The sequence below is a fragment of the Gallinula chloropus genome, assembly GCF_964237585.1.
Source record: "Gallinula chloropus genome assembly, chromosome: 13".
Classification (NCBI taxonomy): domain Eukaryota; kingdom Metazoa; phylum Chordata; class Aves; order Gruiformes; family Rallidae; genus Gallinula; species Gallinula chloropus.
The window spans coordinates 10,283,822-10,302,756 of NC_140098.1; the positions used below are offsets into that span (position 1 = coordinate 10,283,822).

The 18,935-nt window shown below is 35.2% G+C and overlaps 1 protein-coding gene across 1 annotated transcript in view; it reads right to left on the reverse strand.

Annotated features, from left to right (window-relative positions):
- RPGRIP1L (RPGRIP1 like) overlaps window positions 1-18,935 on the reverse strand; it is a gene marked incomplete at both ends in the record, with an annotated part of 65,567 nt that overhangs the window by 20,199 nt on the left and 26,433 nt on the right. The window contains 11 exons of the mRNA XM_084270200.1: window positions 2,542-2,639; window positions 3,811-3,991; window positions 5,573-5,644; window positions 6,757-6,840; window positions 8,013-8,227; window positions 9,333-9,699; window positions 13,052-13,203; window positions 14,691-15,143; window positions 16,199-16,316; window positions 16,828-17,007; window positions 18,242-18,345. Of these exons, the coding sequence (XP_084126326.1) occupies window positions 2,542-2,639; window positions 3,811-3,991; window positions 5,573-5,644; window positions 6,757-6,840; window positions 8,013-8,227; window positions 9,333-9,699; window positions 13,052-13,203; window positions 14,691-15,143; window positions 16,199-16,316; window positions 16,828-17,007; window positions 18,242-18,345 (2,024 nt within the window). The remainder of the gene's footprint in view (window positions 1-2,541; window positions 2,640-3,810; window positions 3,992-5,572; window positions 5,645-6,756; window positions 6,841-8,012; window positions 8,228-9,332; window positions 9,700-13,051; window positions 13,204-14,690; window positions 15,144-16,198; window positions 16,317-16,827; window positions 17,008-18,241; window positions 18,346-18,935) is intronic.

Below are 18,935 nucleotides of genomic sequence, written 5' to 3' on the forward strand. Positions count from 1 at the left end.
ATTGTGATAACTGAATGCTGTGTTATCTCCTGTAAGAATAAAGTGTAGACATGGGGGTGAAGGGGAGGAGGGGATGGAAGACAAAAGATTTTTTTTAATATGTTTTTAAAATATAAAGACCATGCCAAAGAAAATGCAAATTCCCAGTTTTGATGTCTATTTTGAGAATCTAAAACAAGGCTTTTAATCAATGTATTATACATCAAATTGATAATGTTAACTTCTGATTATTCAAATGTATGAAATATTCATAGAGAACTGTCCAAACTTTTACATTTCTCAGACTTCTTTTCTCTATTAATTATCATGCCTGGAAGCTTTTTAGTAAAAGCAGCAGCCATCAGCCTGACTGAACCTGACAAGCTAGCAAGGCCCAATTACACTGGCACTCCGTGGCACTTTGATGTACTGGAAACGAAAAGAGATAGGGGCAAATTGTATAGCACATTATGTTAATGACTTGATTTAATCCAGCCACTAAACTTTATGTAGCCTGTTAAAAAAGATGCTAACACTAATTACGCCACTTTGGAAAGGAAAGAAGGGGACAAGCATTTCATACCGACAAAGTGAAGCTCATAAATGTTGTAAATGAAATGAAACAAAATGAAGTAATCTATGATTAATTATACATCATAGACAAGAAGAAAAGAGAAAGAAGCAAGTGGTACAGCTAAGTACTGGAAAATCTGCTAGATACCTTTTATGATCAACATATCTAAGAAATAACCATGAACTGTCTAATTTGCAACATGCGAAAAGAAACAGTATGATCTTAAATGGCTTAAACAGTCTGGCATACAACTCAGATTTATGGGATAATTAGCATAACGATCTCTAAAAATCACAAGTCTTATTTACAGTGTTTGATTACCAGCAGGATATCAAAAGATAAAAGGCACTGATTTTTAATCTTAAAAACATACAAATGCAATCACAATTTTCACACGCTGCATCCTATAATTAACTCAAGATTTTAAATATACAAAATGCCTGTTTTGAAAATACAATTTGTAGCAAATGTGTTGCCTTAATAGTTTATAGCTTTTGCAGCGTTATTTACCCTTCTCAAACATGAGTCTTTTTAACAGAGGAACAGATCAATGGAGACAGAAATTAATAAACCTGAACTGAACCTACACTCCAAATCCACCCAGAAGTCTTCTTAGACAAGATGCAGGGTGACTATAGATCAACCATATTGTAGTTTGACTTAATGCTAATGAGTAGCAGTCATTTTAGTTCTCAACATGACAGGTGAAAAGTTTTTAACATTTTATGTATAAACAATGCAGTTCCATCTTCAAAAGTACCTCCTGTATCTTTCTGCAGCATCTATATGCGACAGCATTTCTAAATCCCTTCTACAACTTAAAAAAGGAGCAATATTTCTCACACAAAGCATTGCTTCTTGTAGCCAGTTACTTTGTAAGATGTCACATAGCCTTGAAAAAAGGATTATACGCCCCCCCCAAACTCTTCAAATTACCTCTAGGTTATCACACTGCAGAGCATTAAAAGAAGTTAGGACTGATAGGATATGACAGTATATCCCTGGCCTTTTAGAAGGGACCTAAGATAGACCAGAGAAATTTTAACTCTGAGAAATATAATCGATTTTAAGTGCTAGGTTTACATTTTTTAAGATTTTTCAATCAATGTTAGATCTAAAAGTATGAAATATCCTTATTTTTTAGAGAACACTACTATCAGAGTAAGTTTTCCAAATCTGTATTATGCTGTGTTATTTTGTGTATATGAATTTATCTTTATTAACTGCTGGTTTGAAGAACAAGTTAAGAGAATTTCATTATCGTATACGCCCACAAATAACAAAAGAAAAAGCAGCACACTGATGTGTTTGGACACAGTACATGTGCAAACATAATTGAAAACTGATATTCAGTTCTAAAACTGTTGGGAAGTCAGGAACAAAGAGAAATCTATGTGGATTTACTAGAAAATATATGCAAGATTTGTATGTTATTAACAATCTCAAGCTTATGCAATTACCATTTCAACAACATTCTATGAAGTCAACATACGAAGATGAAACACAGTGTATAGTTTTGCACTGTAGATTTACTACAGGCCTTTACAAGTGAAATCATCCTTTCCTTCCTCAGAAAGCACTGCAAGAAGCAGAAAAGCACATTTTCCCACAGGAAAGCAACAGGTATGACTGAACAAGACTAAATTCTTTGGAAATTCTATGCTTATCTTTCATTAGGGAGATCTTGTGCAGGACTAAAATTTCAATTTACATTGAAACTAGTTAGAAATGTCTATTTCTATGTGTGTATGACAGTAATGGAAAAGATTACAACCAATTTCTCGATTAAAAAAAACCACCTACAAATCACATGCACAATACCATCAGATTAACTTTTTTTCTGTCAAAAGTTGTCTACTTGAACAAGAAATGAAAACATATACTCATTGAAGATGCCTTAAAAGCTGCAAAGCTACTTTTAAAGGACATCAGGCTTAAAATGTTTCCCTTAGACTTACCAGATAATTGCCATAAATACTCTGACTCACCTGTATAGTTTTCTTGAATATTGGACTTGAAATAATACAGTCATCACTGTCAGTTATTATTGATTCAATGTCACCATTTTCTTGTCTATCAGCTTGATCTGGGAAAAAAAAAAAAGAAAAAGAAATCAATGTTGCTAAAACCCTCTGTATTTGTAGCCTGTCTGAGGCTTGCTGAGAAACCTGAGAGCAATATACTCACTTTTCTAATAAATAAAGTACAAGTGGCAGGTAAATCTCTTCCTTGCAGGAGATTAACACTGGCAAATCAACAACCTTAATAGTTGTCTAAATGGTATTTTTCTGATTTACTAAAGAAAAAAATGAAAAGGTATTTTTTCCAGATGGAAGTTGATGAGTGGAATGATATGTCCTGTGATAAACTGAGGCATGAACAATACTTAGCTTCATATAAGAACATGGCCTGAATTTGTGGCTTACTGCTGACTACATTTAACACCATGCACATGCAAAGAATGTACTTTGTTATTTAAAAAAAAAAAAAAAAAAAGTCTTTCAATTTGCAGGTGGGTTGTTTCCAAAAGCATTCAGGCCTTTCTTTCTCTCTGAAGCCAATGACTTAAACACAACGGAGATGCAAAATCATGTTATTCCAATTTTTTCTAATGAATTCTTAAGTTCAGCTAATAAACATTAGAAACTGAATTAGCCAAATTCTTACGAATTTTATGTTCAGTTGCAAACAACTGAACATAAAATTTTACCATCCTGCTTGCACTTTTACTGTAAGCTTGGTATCAGGGGTTATTTTATTGATAAATAGTTTAACCTTGGAGGTGGAACAGGATGACCTAGCTTTAAATACATCTGCCTTTAACAACTTTATGCCACAGATGTTGTAAGATGTACTACTCCTCTCACTGTCAGACAGGATTTCTGATAGCAGTATTGGCTGTTATCTGCAGACAAACAGAGCCTATTCATTAAAACAGTCCTTAAAACAGCACAGTTCTAAGGGAGAATATAAAGACATTTAAAATAGAAGCCAGGTTTCCTTTAATATTTTATGAATCTAGGTCAGATACCAGATTTTTGCATTCAATTACAATACAGTTTCCATTTGGGTAGAAAATAACACTACCATATTCACCACCCAGCTTCAGCTATAACGTACACCAGAATATAATTTCTGTCATGAAGCTTCTGATAATGAGGCAGCTTGTACTGCTAGGAAGAAGTGCTTAAGAAAATGGAAAGAGACATAGATTTATTTACAAAATACAGTTACTTATTAATAAAAGTGAATTTTACCTTCTGATTCCAAATCTTCAGCTGTTTTTTCTTTCTCATCTCCAGACGTAACTGAGCCTTGGTCAGACAAATGCCCCCCTGATAGTTGCGAGCGATCTTCTTTTTCCTGTTGAATTTCTTCAGCCATCTCCATGACTTTATCATCTGCTAGCCTTTCTTGTGTAACCTCATGTACCACATGCTACAGAAAAATAGATAAACTTACAGTCTTTGTAACACTCGTTGAATAGTAAGGTACTAAAATTCAAACCTTGGAGTGCTCTGGCTCACATTTATTATACACAGCCTTTAAACCATTACATTGCTTATGCAGTGCAGGAAACAACGAGAAGTTGTCAACTGCAGTAACAAATAATTGATACATTAGAAAGACAACTCTCTAACGATGTATATTTGTGAAAACATAACTATTATAATCATTTGGTACCTGTCAACATATATACCAGCCTGTTAGATTTCCATATTCATTTCTATTTCAGCTCTTTCAGTTCTACAAGAGTCAATTTAAAAACAAACAAACAAAAGAACCTACAAAAAACTCCCACAAAACAAATAACCAACACCTTACTCAGTTGGGACTTTTTAAACTTAAATTATACAGTATTTTTTGTTTCAAAAGCAAGCTCAATTCACGCAAGAAATAATCAGCTCTGCTACAAAATACAAACATGCTATCCAAGGTAAAGTATCTTTAGTATCTTCAGTGCACAATGTACTCTGAAGTGATCTTATTCCCTTCTTTCTCTGTGAGTACAGCTACATAGAATAATACCTCAGCAATGAATATAACATTACAGACATGGCATTTTCCATGGAAATTTTCTGAAGGCCTATACATTATTTAATATCCAACAGTTCTCCTTTAGGACTGATTTTTCTACAGAGACACTGATTCCTCACCTCCATCCCTCAAAGCCAATGAGATAACTTTCAGCTGGCCACACAACTTCCCAGTTTTCAAAACTGGACATGAAGAGTTAGTTCTATTCTAACACATCTGGAGCCACACAAAGCAAAGCAGTGTTAACAAACTGGAAGAGCCTTATTCTATAAATAAAGGTTAATCTTAAACTTTTCAAGCCATAGGAATCTGATTGTTTCTTATGCTTCTCCTTGGCACAGATGATGCATCATAAACACTGTGTTTTAGGCAATGCTCAGCCATTTTTAAACTCTTTCAGTGACAGAGTTGCATTTTGTGGATAATGTTTTCAGTGACACAATACTTGTTCATTATTCTACTTGACTAATACCACCTGATGTGGTGGAAGGGAGACAACTTCTCAAAGCCCCAAATAAGTTTTCAAGTAGGAAAGGAAGGTAAGAGCTAGTGATTTAGTTTTGTTACACCACTAGAAACTACAGTTTTCCAGGCTGCAACAACTTAATTTCACAAGCCACTAGCTTATTATGAATCACAATATTTAACATTTTTCTTCTCCTTGGAACACTGCATTTAGCAATACTCCAGTTACTCCATTTCTTCATTTCCCCTGCTATATAATGTTAAGTTTTAGAGGGAAGACAAAATAAACTTCATCCAAACATAGAAGGACATAAGTAAATTTATTACTCCCTTTCTAATGACCAAAACAAGATGACTGCCATGACAAAGAATCTTTTTTTTATATTTCAGTGATGTTTTTGAGATCTTACTTTGCCATCATTTGACTTTTGATGCATGACTCCGAAAATATAACATACACATGGTATTCAAATGCGTTATGTTATATAAAACTGAAAAACCCAAATAAACTCATACCTGTGAAACACTTGGAATTCCTGAAGCCTTCATCTTCTGTGGAAGTTCCATGTCACTCTCAACAGCAGAGCCCTAAGTTATGCATAAAATGAGGATAAGCCTTTAATATAGAGTAGGCAACAGAGAAAAGTGGTGTAAATTTACTTGTGGAGAAGCATTTGGACAGGAAATTATGTGCATTAGCATTACTGCTGCTATCCTTTGCTAGAGCTTCTACCTGTAATTTACAAATGGTTTGGGAGAGTCACCCCGTCTTTTAGTGCATTGCCTTTTCCCAAAACAGGTATTTGCTTTGGGAAATAGTTGTAGATTTGTATCCAAAAACTAGATCCTCTGCTATTCAGAAAATGAACAGAAAAGTTAATCAGACTGTTCCTGTTCAAGTTTTATCTGAGCTTCTGATTCTTTTATATGGAGACTCTTGCCTTTTCTTCACAAGATTTAGGCACCAGAGAAGCTCCAGCTATTTAATTATTTGGTTCTAACAGTACTTTTTGTTTCTAACCAGACAGCAATGCTGGGATTTTGAAAACAGCTAGGGGAGCAGCCCACACAGGAATGAAGGCTTCTGATGAAGACCAAGTAGGTGTCTCTGATAGAAAAAAATCTTTGTTTATAAAAAAAAAAAAAAAAAAAAAAAAAAAAAAAAAAATCAAACTTTGAGAAGTGGCTGTTTGTACAGCTGTTGATATGTTCTGTGTGTAACTATATGGATCACTTTTCAGTTTATCTACATTCTTGACAGATTTATTTCACCAACATTTGACTATCTTAATAAATAAAAAATGTTAATAAGTACAACAGACTCAACTCTTATTTCCAGTTCTGACTGTATGGCTCAAACCAAAGTCCTGGTCATGGTAAACTAAGCAACATCAGAAGGATCTATGAGTTAAAAACTGATGTTAACATTTGAAAGAATAATGCTCATAACCTTCTACAATTTGCTATTAAAGTAACTACCTAAGGGCAGATTGTTTAAGATCAAATTAAAATTTACATCATACAGCAGATACGTGTGAGTTAGTTCCATGCAGACTCTCCTTAGAGTCATTCACAGATGTCTTTGACATCCCAATCCTGCACTGCTCAAATGTTCTTGATTATTAGGTTGAACACATTGTCCATACCAAGATATAAGTAATCATGCTTCAACATGCACAAGCAAAAAAGTCAAAACTTACTGCCATCTGCATCGTACCAAGATCCAGAAATGATACCTTCTTGCCTGCTTGAGCTGCATGCCGCCTTGGTTTTGGTGTTGGTTTCTGTAATAAATCAAATATAGTTGGAGACCATGTATTGCCATATTCAAACCATCTTACTTTAGACTGAATTTTGAGACCTTAATTTTTTTCTCTAAGCCAAATCTAACTGTACTGCATTAAATTCTAAACAGGCAAGATGATGTAGATGACGTTTAAATAAGCAATCCCCCTGCCCAAGTGAAGATACCTTTCTGAATTGTGTCAGAAAAAAACCACTACAGAACATCTATGAAAGACAACAGGAGTTCCAGGTGAGAAATAATTGTCAGACTGAAGTTAACAGCACTATATGTGAGGCAGATCAAATTATTATTAATGTTTATGTAGTGCTCGATCCCTTTTCTTGTTCTGCAGGCTTACCATGACTTCGACATTCTTCCTCACCCCTCTCCCTTTAGAAAATTTTAACACAGAAATAGAAAAGAGGTTGATAATAGTTGCAAAATTAATAAAACGATCCAGAAATATTTCTGTCCTGATGTTATAATACAGAAGACAAAAAATGATAAAGAAAACGTGCGCCATTACTCTTCGTGCTTTACTCTCTTGATGAAGGTAGAAATTTTCCTCCATTTCCACTGATCTTTATACGCACAAAAAAATCCTTACACTACTTTTAACTTACGAGTGTTTTTTAAAGAAGCTATTAAGTATCTCAGCACCATGCTCCAGGCACCAAAAATAACAAAGAGTGCAGATACCTACGTATCTGCACATATGATTTTGGTCTGACTGCTTCAGAATTCTTTTGGGTCAAGGCTACCCCAACCAACTGAGTTCTGAGTTCCTGAGACCACAGAACTCGTAGCTCATTTCATGACTCTCACAAATTTCAACCATAGTTGCTTAAGCATGTGATGTTTTATGTAGGACGTCTGCACTAGAAAGAGAAGTAATGAACACTAGATCTACTTGGAAGATATTTGTTTGTTATTTCTCACTTTCCTCTCCACCCTTTTGCTAACCAGTCATCTACCATTATAAAAGACTTAAAGTTTTGCACACAAGAAATGTTTCACTTTCCAAAGGAAGCTGAAGTTAGTGGTTGTACAAAGTATTTGTACTACACGTTATTTTGAAGCAAGGAAAAACCCTGGCGAACAGGGAAGAACTAAATGACCTGCTGTAACAGGTCTTTTATATCTCTTCTGTGAGTTTGTGATATTACTTACTGTCACTGATGAAGTAAAAGAAGGAGACAGAGCCGGAGTCTGTGTTTTTTCCTTTGCTACTAATTCAGTTGCCATCGATTCCTCAGTTTGAATGTAATTTGCTAAGTCTGCAGCCACTGTTGATCCACTTGGTGGTAGGTAAACAAAATTCCATTTTAATTCAACTGTGATGGTACCAGCAACATGTCTTCCAGGATCTGTTAGTTCAAAAGTACCTGAACACAAAGTGTAAATCTTGTCTAAGCTATCAATTTTCCAATTTATTTTGAATGTACACAAGCCTAAACTAGAGAATGAAATGATGTTACAACTTAGTTTATCAGTCCTGAAAAAGAACAGCAACACCACAAGACAAGAAGGTGAAAGAAACTATATGTGTGTCAGGAATTCCGGTGGGGTTTTTTTATAATTAGAACTTAAAAGAGGATCAGTAAAAGAATATATCAAATATTTCCAGGATACTTTTAAACCAGAGAGAAACATCTGATTTTTTTTTTCCGGAAGTTATTTCAAGACACCGACTATTTTTCTTTTACAGGTATCTTGTCAGTTATGAAAGCAGTACATTTTCAAAGTCAGTTTTTAGCCATCTATTCCTACCTGGTGTGAAGACTAACATGGCCTTCCTCCCTAATAATGCAAGATATTATGTAGTATTGTAAGAAATATAGCTGGTAAATTTGATAGGCTTCCAAGGCAACAAACAGTGGTAAAGACAGATGCAAACAGATTACTGAAATGCTAACAAAAAACATAACATCAATTAAATTCAGTCCATGCTAGAGTAATATATCATTCAATTCTAATAATTTATCAAATTCTAATTATTCCATAGCCGGGCCAGTATAGAGAACAAAAAAGCCTTTAAAAGACTTTTCATCCTTGTTAGGACTATAATAAATGAATGTTTGGACACCAAGTTCCTTTATTTTTTTTTACTTGTGGATTTTAAAGAAAATATTGACTACTGTCTCAGAAACCATCACGAGGAGAAAAAAAAAAGTCCTACTATTGCAAATCCATGCAGTAATGGGCAGGCATCCTGTTCAGATTCACTGCAATACCAATACCCCAGCTCACTTTATGCTGGGCAACTCTCCAGGCACTCTTCCCCAAGCCTACAGTGTTTCCTGAGGTTGTTGTGACCTAAGTGCAGGATCTGGCACTGAGCCTTGTTGAACCTCATACAGTTGGCCCGTATATCCACACTGTCCAGATCCCTCTGAAAAGCTTTTCTTTAGCTTGGTTCTTAAAGAGATTTGAAGAGATACAAAATAGGACGTAAAGGTCTTGTTAAGGTTAAAAAGGTCTAATTCTTACCTGAGATAGATCTTTCATGTGCTAGAGAAATAAGAGGCACGGTGGCTTTCCCTAGGTAAGTACCTTCTTCCTTTTCACCATCATCAAATACATAAAAAGTTAAGGATTCTGATTTTAAGTATCGGTCTAAATCTACATTCATTGGCACTTTGAAACACATATGGTCATCCATTTGTGGATTGTTGCTGCTAGGAATGATGGGAGTATCATGGTCTGCAAAATCAAAGAACTTGTAGACAACATAAGCATTTGGCAGATGAGGTTTTCTTGCGGACTGTAGATTGTTACAGCATTTTATTGTAATGTGGAGTTCATTTAAATTGCCATCTGTTGACATGCTGACTTGGGCAGTTCTGAGTATCTCCTGCTGCAAATGAAAAAGAAGTTAAATTAAAACCCATTAGAATTCTTATGTTGGCAAACCTTAAGAACTACATAACAAGTAATTGAGTATTTCAATGACACTCCAACTACTGTTTAATCTTATATGTCAAAATATTACTTGTTCTATAAATAGAATGACAACTTCCTTGGATTGTTGGTATATAGAAATAAGAGGTTAATCCTTTCAGGTCTCTGATTGCTTTATCCTTCCAGAGTTTTATGATCTACTTGTCACTTGAATTCATGCAAAGCAGCAAAGATGAGTCTTTAAGAGTGATTCATATCTAGTGCCACTTTAAAGTTAAGGATTCTTTGACAGCTATTCTGTGTCAATACTTTTTTTATAACTGTAGTCGCTTTCATATATTGGAGTATATATATATAATATATATAATATATATAATATATATATTGGAAAAGTATATTTCCAATAATTAAAATTGCACTGCAAATTCCTGTGGTTTTTTTTCCCTCCAAAACTTTTACCTACATAGACAATTGAAAAAAGGAAAAAAGACATTGTGTCCTAGTTTTGCATGGAGGGGGCTGTAGGGGTGGGTTCTGCGAGAAGCAGCTGGAAGCTTTCTGTAGGCCTCACAGAGTAAACACCAGCTGGCTCAAGGCCGGAATCACTGTTGACCAAGGCCAACAGCGATAGTCATAGCACCTCTGGGAATCGCATTTAGGAGAAAAAAAAAACCCAGAAGCAGCTGCTTTTTGCCACCAGAAAAGCAAGTGAGATGATGGAAGAAACTGTGCAGACACCAAGGTCAGGGAAGAGAAGGTTGAGGAGGAGCCCCAGGTGCTAGAAAGATGCCTCTGTGGCCCATGGAGAAACTCATGGTGGAGTGGGTGGAGACATATAGAAGACTGTGTCCCACATTGGAGCAAGCTCCTGCCAGCACTTGCAGCCCATGCAGAGAGACAGAGATACAGAGATGAGCGAGGGAGAGATCCGTGCTGGAGCAGGTTTGCTGAGGGAGAAGGTTGTGACTCCATGGGGGACCAGGCTGGAGCAGTCTGGGCCTGAGAGATATTCTGTGATTTATGACTGCACCCATACCAGTGACCCACACTTGGGGCAGCTGGTGAAGAGCTAAAGCCCCATGGGAAAGGACTCGTTTTGGAGAAGTTTGTGAAGGACTGTCTGCCATGGGTAGGACCCCACAGTGCAGCAGGGGCAGGATGTGAGAAATGCTTCCTGCTGCCTTCCCTCCCCCCCTGCCCCAACTAAGAAGAAAAACAACTCATGGTGAACTGACTGAAACCCCCATTCCCCAGTCCCTTGCCCCTGCCTGTGCCACAATGTGGAGGGGAGGAAGGGAGCAAAATCATGACTAAAGTGAAGTCTGCTAAGAAGGGAGGGGTGAGGGGAGGTTTTTTAAGATCTGTTCAAACTTCTTATTGTCTGACTCTGGTGTCCCCGGGTGTGTAGTGTAGTGTAATAAATTACAGAGTTTTCTTTCCTTTATTCCCTGTTGAGTCTGTTTTGCCCATGACACTGATTGCAGAATGATCTCTCCCTGTCCTTATCTTGACTCCTAAGCATCTCAATATAATTTTCTCCCCTGTCCAGCTAAAAAGGGGAGTGATAGAGCAACTTTGGTGGGCATCTGGCCTCCAGCCAGGGCCAAACCACCACACATCGACACGTGAAAGCTAATAAACACTTGAAGCAAATCAAAAACCTCAATATCACCTCACAAATTTTTTGCATTACCTATAGCATGGCTTCTACATACTGTGGAACCCATAGCTGGAAACTGAGTAATTCATTTTAATAAAAACCGAACAACACTATTATCTTAAATGAGTAACCTCCGTGTATATTGATATCAAAAGACTCCTTTTTTACTGTAATTTCTTCCTGCTATTTTCATCAATTGTACATAATCATCTTTATTATGGAAGCCAGAGTTCCATCTGGGGAATCATGCATTGATTTGATTTGGTGTGATAAAATGTTAAGTATTTGATTAAATAATTCACACCAAAATAGTTAATGAGAGAAATAACCATGACAGTTTAAGTCCTTAAGATGCAGGCTGAAAAACTACTGTTTCTGGCTACATACAGAACTGGAGAAGAAAAGAAAGAAGCAGCAGTTTATGTACAGGTCATGTTTCCATGCTTTCTGCTGATATACAGGATATATATGTCTAACTACTGAAAGCTTAAACTCTGGAACACATAACTGAAGCTACTTTCGCAGCTGCAGATGGACAGAATCCTTAACATAATGTAACCATCTGCTATGACTGCTAGTTTCTGCCATGAAACATTTCTGAAAACTGTGTGTTTCAAACAGCTCTGTAGAAGCTGTTCTTCATTTCTTCCATTTTTTTCCTGTATAATCAGAATATTTCAGTTGCCATGTTTGAGTTTGCAATTTTACAACAATGATTACAACAAAACACTCTGTTGCACATGCCTTAACTTTCAACTGTTTTTGGATTGGTAACACAGCTAGAAATAACAAAATCAAGAAAATGAAAAGATTTTGATATTTAACAATGGCCAGATTTCTTGAGTTAGCTAAAATTTCCTTTGATTCTTTTAAAAATCAGATTTAAAGCACCCATTACAATGTTATCAGTTATTCTGAAAATGCCTACGCTAACCTTTAATGGAATTCATACACTAAATATACTTCTCAGATTACATCACAGAATCCATTGAGATTCTATTGTAATACAAATTTATACAGCTATAAGTTAAAAAAATAATCTGAAGTGGTTTAATTTATCAATCTGATTGCTTTTATTTCTTAAACAGTTGTTAAAGATGTCTGAAAGTCCCTTCTTCTGTCCATAACCCATTATTTAAACATGATTATACCATGCAGTATATTTCAAAAATCACCATTATCCAGCAGAAAAAAAACCCAAACAAACCAAATCTCAAAACCCAAATGTAAAATAATCTCAATATCATCATTCTCAAACATTAACAAGTTTGAGACTTTTCAGAACAATTGCTTGACCTGTTACAACAATCTGACACCTGGTTGGTTTAACATTCCTGAATACTGCACTAGAACAAAATGTTAACAAAACCTGACACAGGTTAAGAAAATGAAATATAATAAATTCAAATACTCAGCTGATAATTTAAGTAGAAATAAATAACTGAAGTTTAAGACTTGGTCTCATAAGGAAAATCGTAATTCAACTCTATATGAAAAAACATGTCATTCAATTGCTAAAGATATTTTCTAATTCAAGAACCTTTGTTAACCTCAAACATCTCAAGATTTGAACTAAGCTATTTGTACTTAAAAAGTAATTTGGAACAGTTTGTTCTATCAAAACTATGAAGTACAAATCCAAACATACCTGGGATGGTTGCTGGTGTTTCCCAAAATTGGATGTTATATACCCCAGAGCCTTTGACCTCTCTTTGTAGAGACTAATAGCTTGTTCCATAGGAACACGTAACCTGATCCAGTACTCTATAGTACCGTAATTTTGAACATTTCCATTGGCTCCTAAGGAATAAATACATACAGGATTGCATTCATTTTCTTTTCAACATTGAAGTACTCATGTCAAAAGCTAGGAAACATCACAAATTAAAGATTAGTTACCTTGTGACTATGCATTATTAGAGTGTTTGAGACATGAGATGTTTCTGTTTGTAGTGTGAACTGCACAACCACTGCTCTGGCTCTCCATGGGTTACCCAAAAATTGAAACACAGCCATTTTTTCATATTGCAATATACACTGTCCAAGCTACAGAATCAAGCTCATTATTTTAATCCCTTTACGGCAAATAAAATTTAGGACCATTTTGTATGTCAATGGTGAGAAGTGTCCCATTAGAAATAGTATGCAGTTTCCTGCATCACTGGCAAAAATACCACTTTATAATAGCTTATTAAACCAGATTTTGACAGAAGTGGGCAGTTAGAGGTCTCTGAATAAACTCATCTAACAAAATACTTCTAAAAGATAAAAGTACTTCTTCTAAAAGCCCTGTTCAGAGTATCTTAAAATTATTTCAAAACAGAAAACCTAAACCAGTTTCCCAATGGATTATGTTACTATATGAAACATTAACTATAATTGCTATCATTTACACCTTTTGGATGCCTTATGACTATTACATGTAGACCTCTAACGTAACAGTTGAAATAACAATCCCTGCAATTATCTCTTCTTTTTTTTTTAATCAATAAGGAATGAGGGGATATATTTATGACACTTGGGCCAGATATAAAGCACTGATACTTGATAATGCTACAGGGCAGAAATATTTTCACTTTTAATCTATATTCTGCCCAATAGAGAAACTCTATATGCAAAAGTAAATATTTAAATATTTTACAAGGCTTAACTGAAATTACAGTTTCACAGCTGAAGTAGGGCCCCCTTCTATCAATAGTAGTCTCAGATGATGCAAGAAAGTTGCATTAAGCAACTACAACCCAATTAAAAATATACCAAATAAAGCAAAATGAAAAAGAACATCACTGATTTTAAAATATCTTCTCTACAGTATTCATAGAGAAATTCTAACATATGAAGAGTACAACAATGCAGTCAGGTACTCAGGTCTGCCACTTTTCTCCATGTTGTTTTTGTATGATTCTCTTGAGTAAGGGGTTACTATAATCTATTAAAATTCTTTACATGCATTGTAGTAACACTTTGCAAGTAAAATTTATACAAAGAATCACTTAGTATTTTTGGACAAGATTCTCTAATGCCATGTCCAGCACGTGGCATGCTTCTGTCGTCACATACTTCAGGATCACTATATTAATGCCATCTTTGTTGTCATCATTGTAGCCAAAATTGCACCTGTCAGAGCTTTCCCCAGAACAAACTGCACATCCAACAGGAACTATCATATTCTGCAAACTTTCTGTTTTTCCTTTGGAAATAATAATACGCTAATTAGTTGCTGGCCAAACACACATTAATTGTCACAATACCACCTCAAAGAGAATAGTTTGTGATATGTTAATTACCAACTAAATTTGCTGTGTTGTAGATTGTCTCTTTGTTTTCCAAGATTTCATGGAACTTCAGTTGACATGTAGCAACTGTTTCATAATCCATGCCACATGCAAGATGAACCTCAAGTGTCACACTGTTTTGCTGTATGTAGTGGAAGAAGCAGTCGTCAGCCTGTACAAGATATTGAGAAGTGAAGTCATAGGATGGAGTGCGCCCATAAGCTATTGGAGTTGTCTGAAGTTCGAAGTCATAGAACGCGTAAGTACAAAAAGTCGCAGGTTCGTGGTCACCAAAAGCATGCATAACTCCAGAAGTGAAGATAGCTTTGCTGATATGAATTTCAAAAAGGTTCTCTCCTCTTTCTAAATACAAAGTGTCATCAAATTCATCCACTGGATCACTTGGCAATATTTCTTGTCTGGATTTATGTGGTTTTGTACCATAGGCATTATCTCTTAGTTGGGCTGCAATAAATAAATTAAGATACAGCTACAATATGACCATCCTATTTAAACATCAAATATAATTAACAACTGAGAGAAAAAATGCACAGTTCAATTATATTAACTATTTTACTTTCTTAAAGATATTACCAAAAAAGGAATCACACACTTAAAATCATGCTTCTACTGCACATTTGGCGCACTGACAATCAAGGATACCTCCAAAACAGAGCTGCTTCAATATATGTAAGAGTAGACACAGGCCTCTAACAATTAATAACATATTACAAAGTAGTTAACAGGTAAAAATTCAGAAGTCGCATGCAATGATCAAAAGAGTATAGCTATAAGATGTAGCAGAGACTTAAGATACTTATATCTGTAGGGGTCAATGAAATTTACCAGAGAAAGGAAAAACACATCTGACAACTTCTGTAATATCTTCAGTTGACAGAACTATCAGCAAAGACCTTCACATACTGCCCAGCCTCACAGGTGATAAACAGTGAGCACATCAGAATGCACGCTTACAGAACTAGGACATAAATCATCCCACAGCCCTTTGGTATGGGGGATACAACTTGGAGACAGAACATGAAAATTGTTATGACATCAGGGTTTGTAAGGTGTCCTATTTCAGGCTTCCTATGCACCTTCTACACACAGAAGCCATTAAACAAGCATTTTAAATTCAATGTATTTAAATGCTTTGTACATACATTATACCATGACTTTGGGATTTTTAGCAGCACCTAAAATGATTATGCAATGAAAGGACAAAAAAGAAAAAAAAAAGATTGACCATAATTGTATGATTTCTTAAAATAACTAAACCATTAAGTTTGGTAGTTATTCTTAATCAGCAATAGCTGCAGCATAAACTGCTTTGTTGAATTTTGCTTGATTACTAACTTTATAATTTAAAACAATGAAACAGCACACAATCTTCTGTGAAGGAACTGACCTTTCTGCTAGTTTTAGGAATGGAAAAGTATTTCAATAGAAGAACAAATTTACAATAATTTGAAGAGATAAAAACAGAAAAAAAAATAGAGAAGAGTATACTCTAAAGATACCTTCTAGTTTTCTGATGCGTGCAGCTCTGATATCGAGAAGATGGACATACTTTTCCAGGTTTAACTCAGAGTCTTTCTGTAGACATTCCATCTTTTTTGTCACTGCTTCTACCTCGGCCTGAAAAAAATTTGCATGTAACAGGGGTTTTTGAGGCTTGTCTGCACTGATGCTGCACATGCTTTTGGCCACAAGTAAAAATACAGTTAGAGCTGAGGAAAGAACATTTAAAGCGCACAAAAATAGCAATTTTTAATTCAGCAATACAGCAATCAGTCAAAACATGGTCTGCAGTAATCCAGTACAATAAATTAAAAGCAGAGTCTTGTGGGAAAGGAATCTTATTTGCTAAGTACCCACCTATTTTTCCCATAAGGATGACAAGGGCTATTACCCCAAGAAGCCAGGAGATTTGGGCTCTGATTAGCGTGAGTTAAAAGATTAAAGTTAGTTATTTGGGTCTCTCACTTTTATACAGTAGTTCCAACAGCAGCAAATCCTTGGTCAGGTTAGTTATAAACAGACTGGCTTTGATGCTGAGTTTCTAAGTTATAATTATGACAAGTTCCAGTGCAAGAAATGTTTAAGTGTTATTATCAGGTTACCTTCCACTGTGAGTAGATTTTAGTACCTGGTAGTTTTTGTTAATTTTGTGCTGCACGATTAACATATTCCTTGTCTTTTCAAGTTCTTGCACAGTTTCTGCATGTCTTAATTGCAGCTCCTGTATTGAGCATTTTAAATCTTCATGGGTATTGTCTTCTGCTTTTTCCAAACATGTAAGGTCGCCATTGTTCTGCTGCTTTTGAACCTGTACAAATTTGAAAAATTACTAGGGCAAGCTACTGCAAAATATTTGGTTACTGTAACACCAGAATATAAGTTTGGAACAACAATAAGACAGTAAGCATAACTTCGTGAATTTTGAGCATGTAGAAACACAACATGAATAAGGTAGACCAGAAAGGACCATATTCAGTAATGCCATCTCCTGATTATCAGTAACCAATTAAAACCTGAGTCCTTATTCTCAAATCACTATTGCTTATGCTATTGATACTGAGAGGGATTTTTTCCCCATTGAGGGTTTTTTTTCCCCCCCTTTCCTTTTTATATTTTTATTATAGATTTGCATTTCAGTAGCAGAAAAAGATTCTATTTACAGTAAACACCTACTTGAGAAAATAAAACATAAGACACTGGAACAGTGGAAACAATGAAAACTTATTCTGTCACTGATTTCTTCCCCCCACCCATATTCAATTTTAAATTCTGCTATAAACACTAAAATTACAACCTATGTGCAAGGAAAAAAATAATTTCTGTGCATTTTTGGTTTTCTGTTTTAATAAACAAAGAGAAGTTAATAAAAATCACTGTATTCATTTTAGAAATTCCACGCTAATGGTACACTCTAATAAATTACAGAATTAAAACAAAAATTGTCTTTAATAAACATTATAGGAAGAACAAGATGGCACGATAAATCAGTTAACTTGCTGTAACACCAAAAATGAATTTACTTTTTGTCAGTTATCTACACAATTCTAGAATTCATCCTGGCAATCTTTTTTTTTTTATCTTCCCTTCTGCTTCACTGTAACTGAAAAGTTACAAAAGCACTGGTATGAACTTGAAACATTAACTACTAAAAGATGCAGAAATAATTCAGCTCCTAAGAATGAAAAGAACCATAGAATGGTTTGGGCTGGAGGGTATTTTAAAGATGGTCTAATTCCAACCCCCACATTCCTTGCATGTTACCTTTATAAGCAAGAGGGCTTTGCTCAGCTCTGCCCCAGCACTCTCTCTTTCTTGAAAGAGAAATACTTAATGAAAAGACTGCTCAGACCTGAATGAATATCGAAGAAATACATTCAGAGTAACAAGATGCAGTCTCACTAGATGTGACATCTTGCTTGATATCACGAATAAACAAGCACTGTTATATATCAACACTATTTTACTTTCAACAAGTTTTTGCACTATGCCTGAAACACAGTATCTGGGTTTTGCTCGTATTCTAAACAGAAATAGGAGTTCACCTCTGTCAAATCCTTCACGTGATTTTTCAGTTCATCTAGTTGTTGCTTATGTTCTAGGTAGCATAACTGCAGGTCTTTGTTCTCTTGCATCAGGTCTTTGTTCTCTTGTATCAGGTTTTCCTTTTGGTCTTAATATAGAAAAAGAATAAAATATTCTATTTAATTCAATGTACTTAAAAAAATTAAACACTTTCTTTTTCATAATAACTTATCTATGAAAATGTTGTTTTAAAGTGTAGAAACTAATTTATTTTTTAATAAGGAAGTCTTTGGTACTAACAAATAGAAATAGTGGAACATAAAACTACTGATCTTTGATCTGCTACAGGAGTAAGGATTAAAAAAAGCAGAACATTCTTACTTTAATTAAAAGGGAATCTACTGTATCAAAAATCCGCACTAGGTACACTTCTAAATAGCAAGATATGTCCAAGTATGTACAACTTTCTGTTTTGGGGAAAGGGAGGGGAGAGAGGAGCAGAGAGGATATAAACCACTCTGCCAATCTGAATGACAAAACAGTATTAAATTTATCAGTAGAAGGTTACACAAACACCCACTAATGCACAGCTGCATTCACAATCATTTCCCAGTAACACGTCAGAAAAAACCTTAAGTATTAGGTGAAATAATTTAGCCATAACTGCAAACTTTTCACGTGGGAAAGTTTTAAAATCATGCTTTTCTCAAAAGC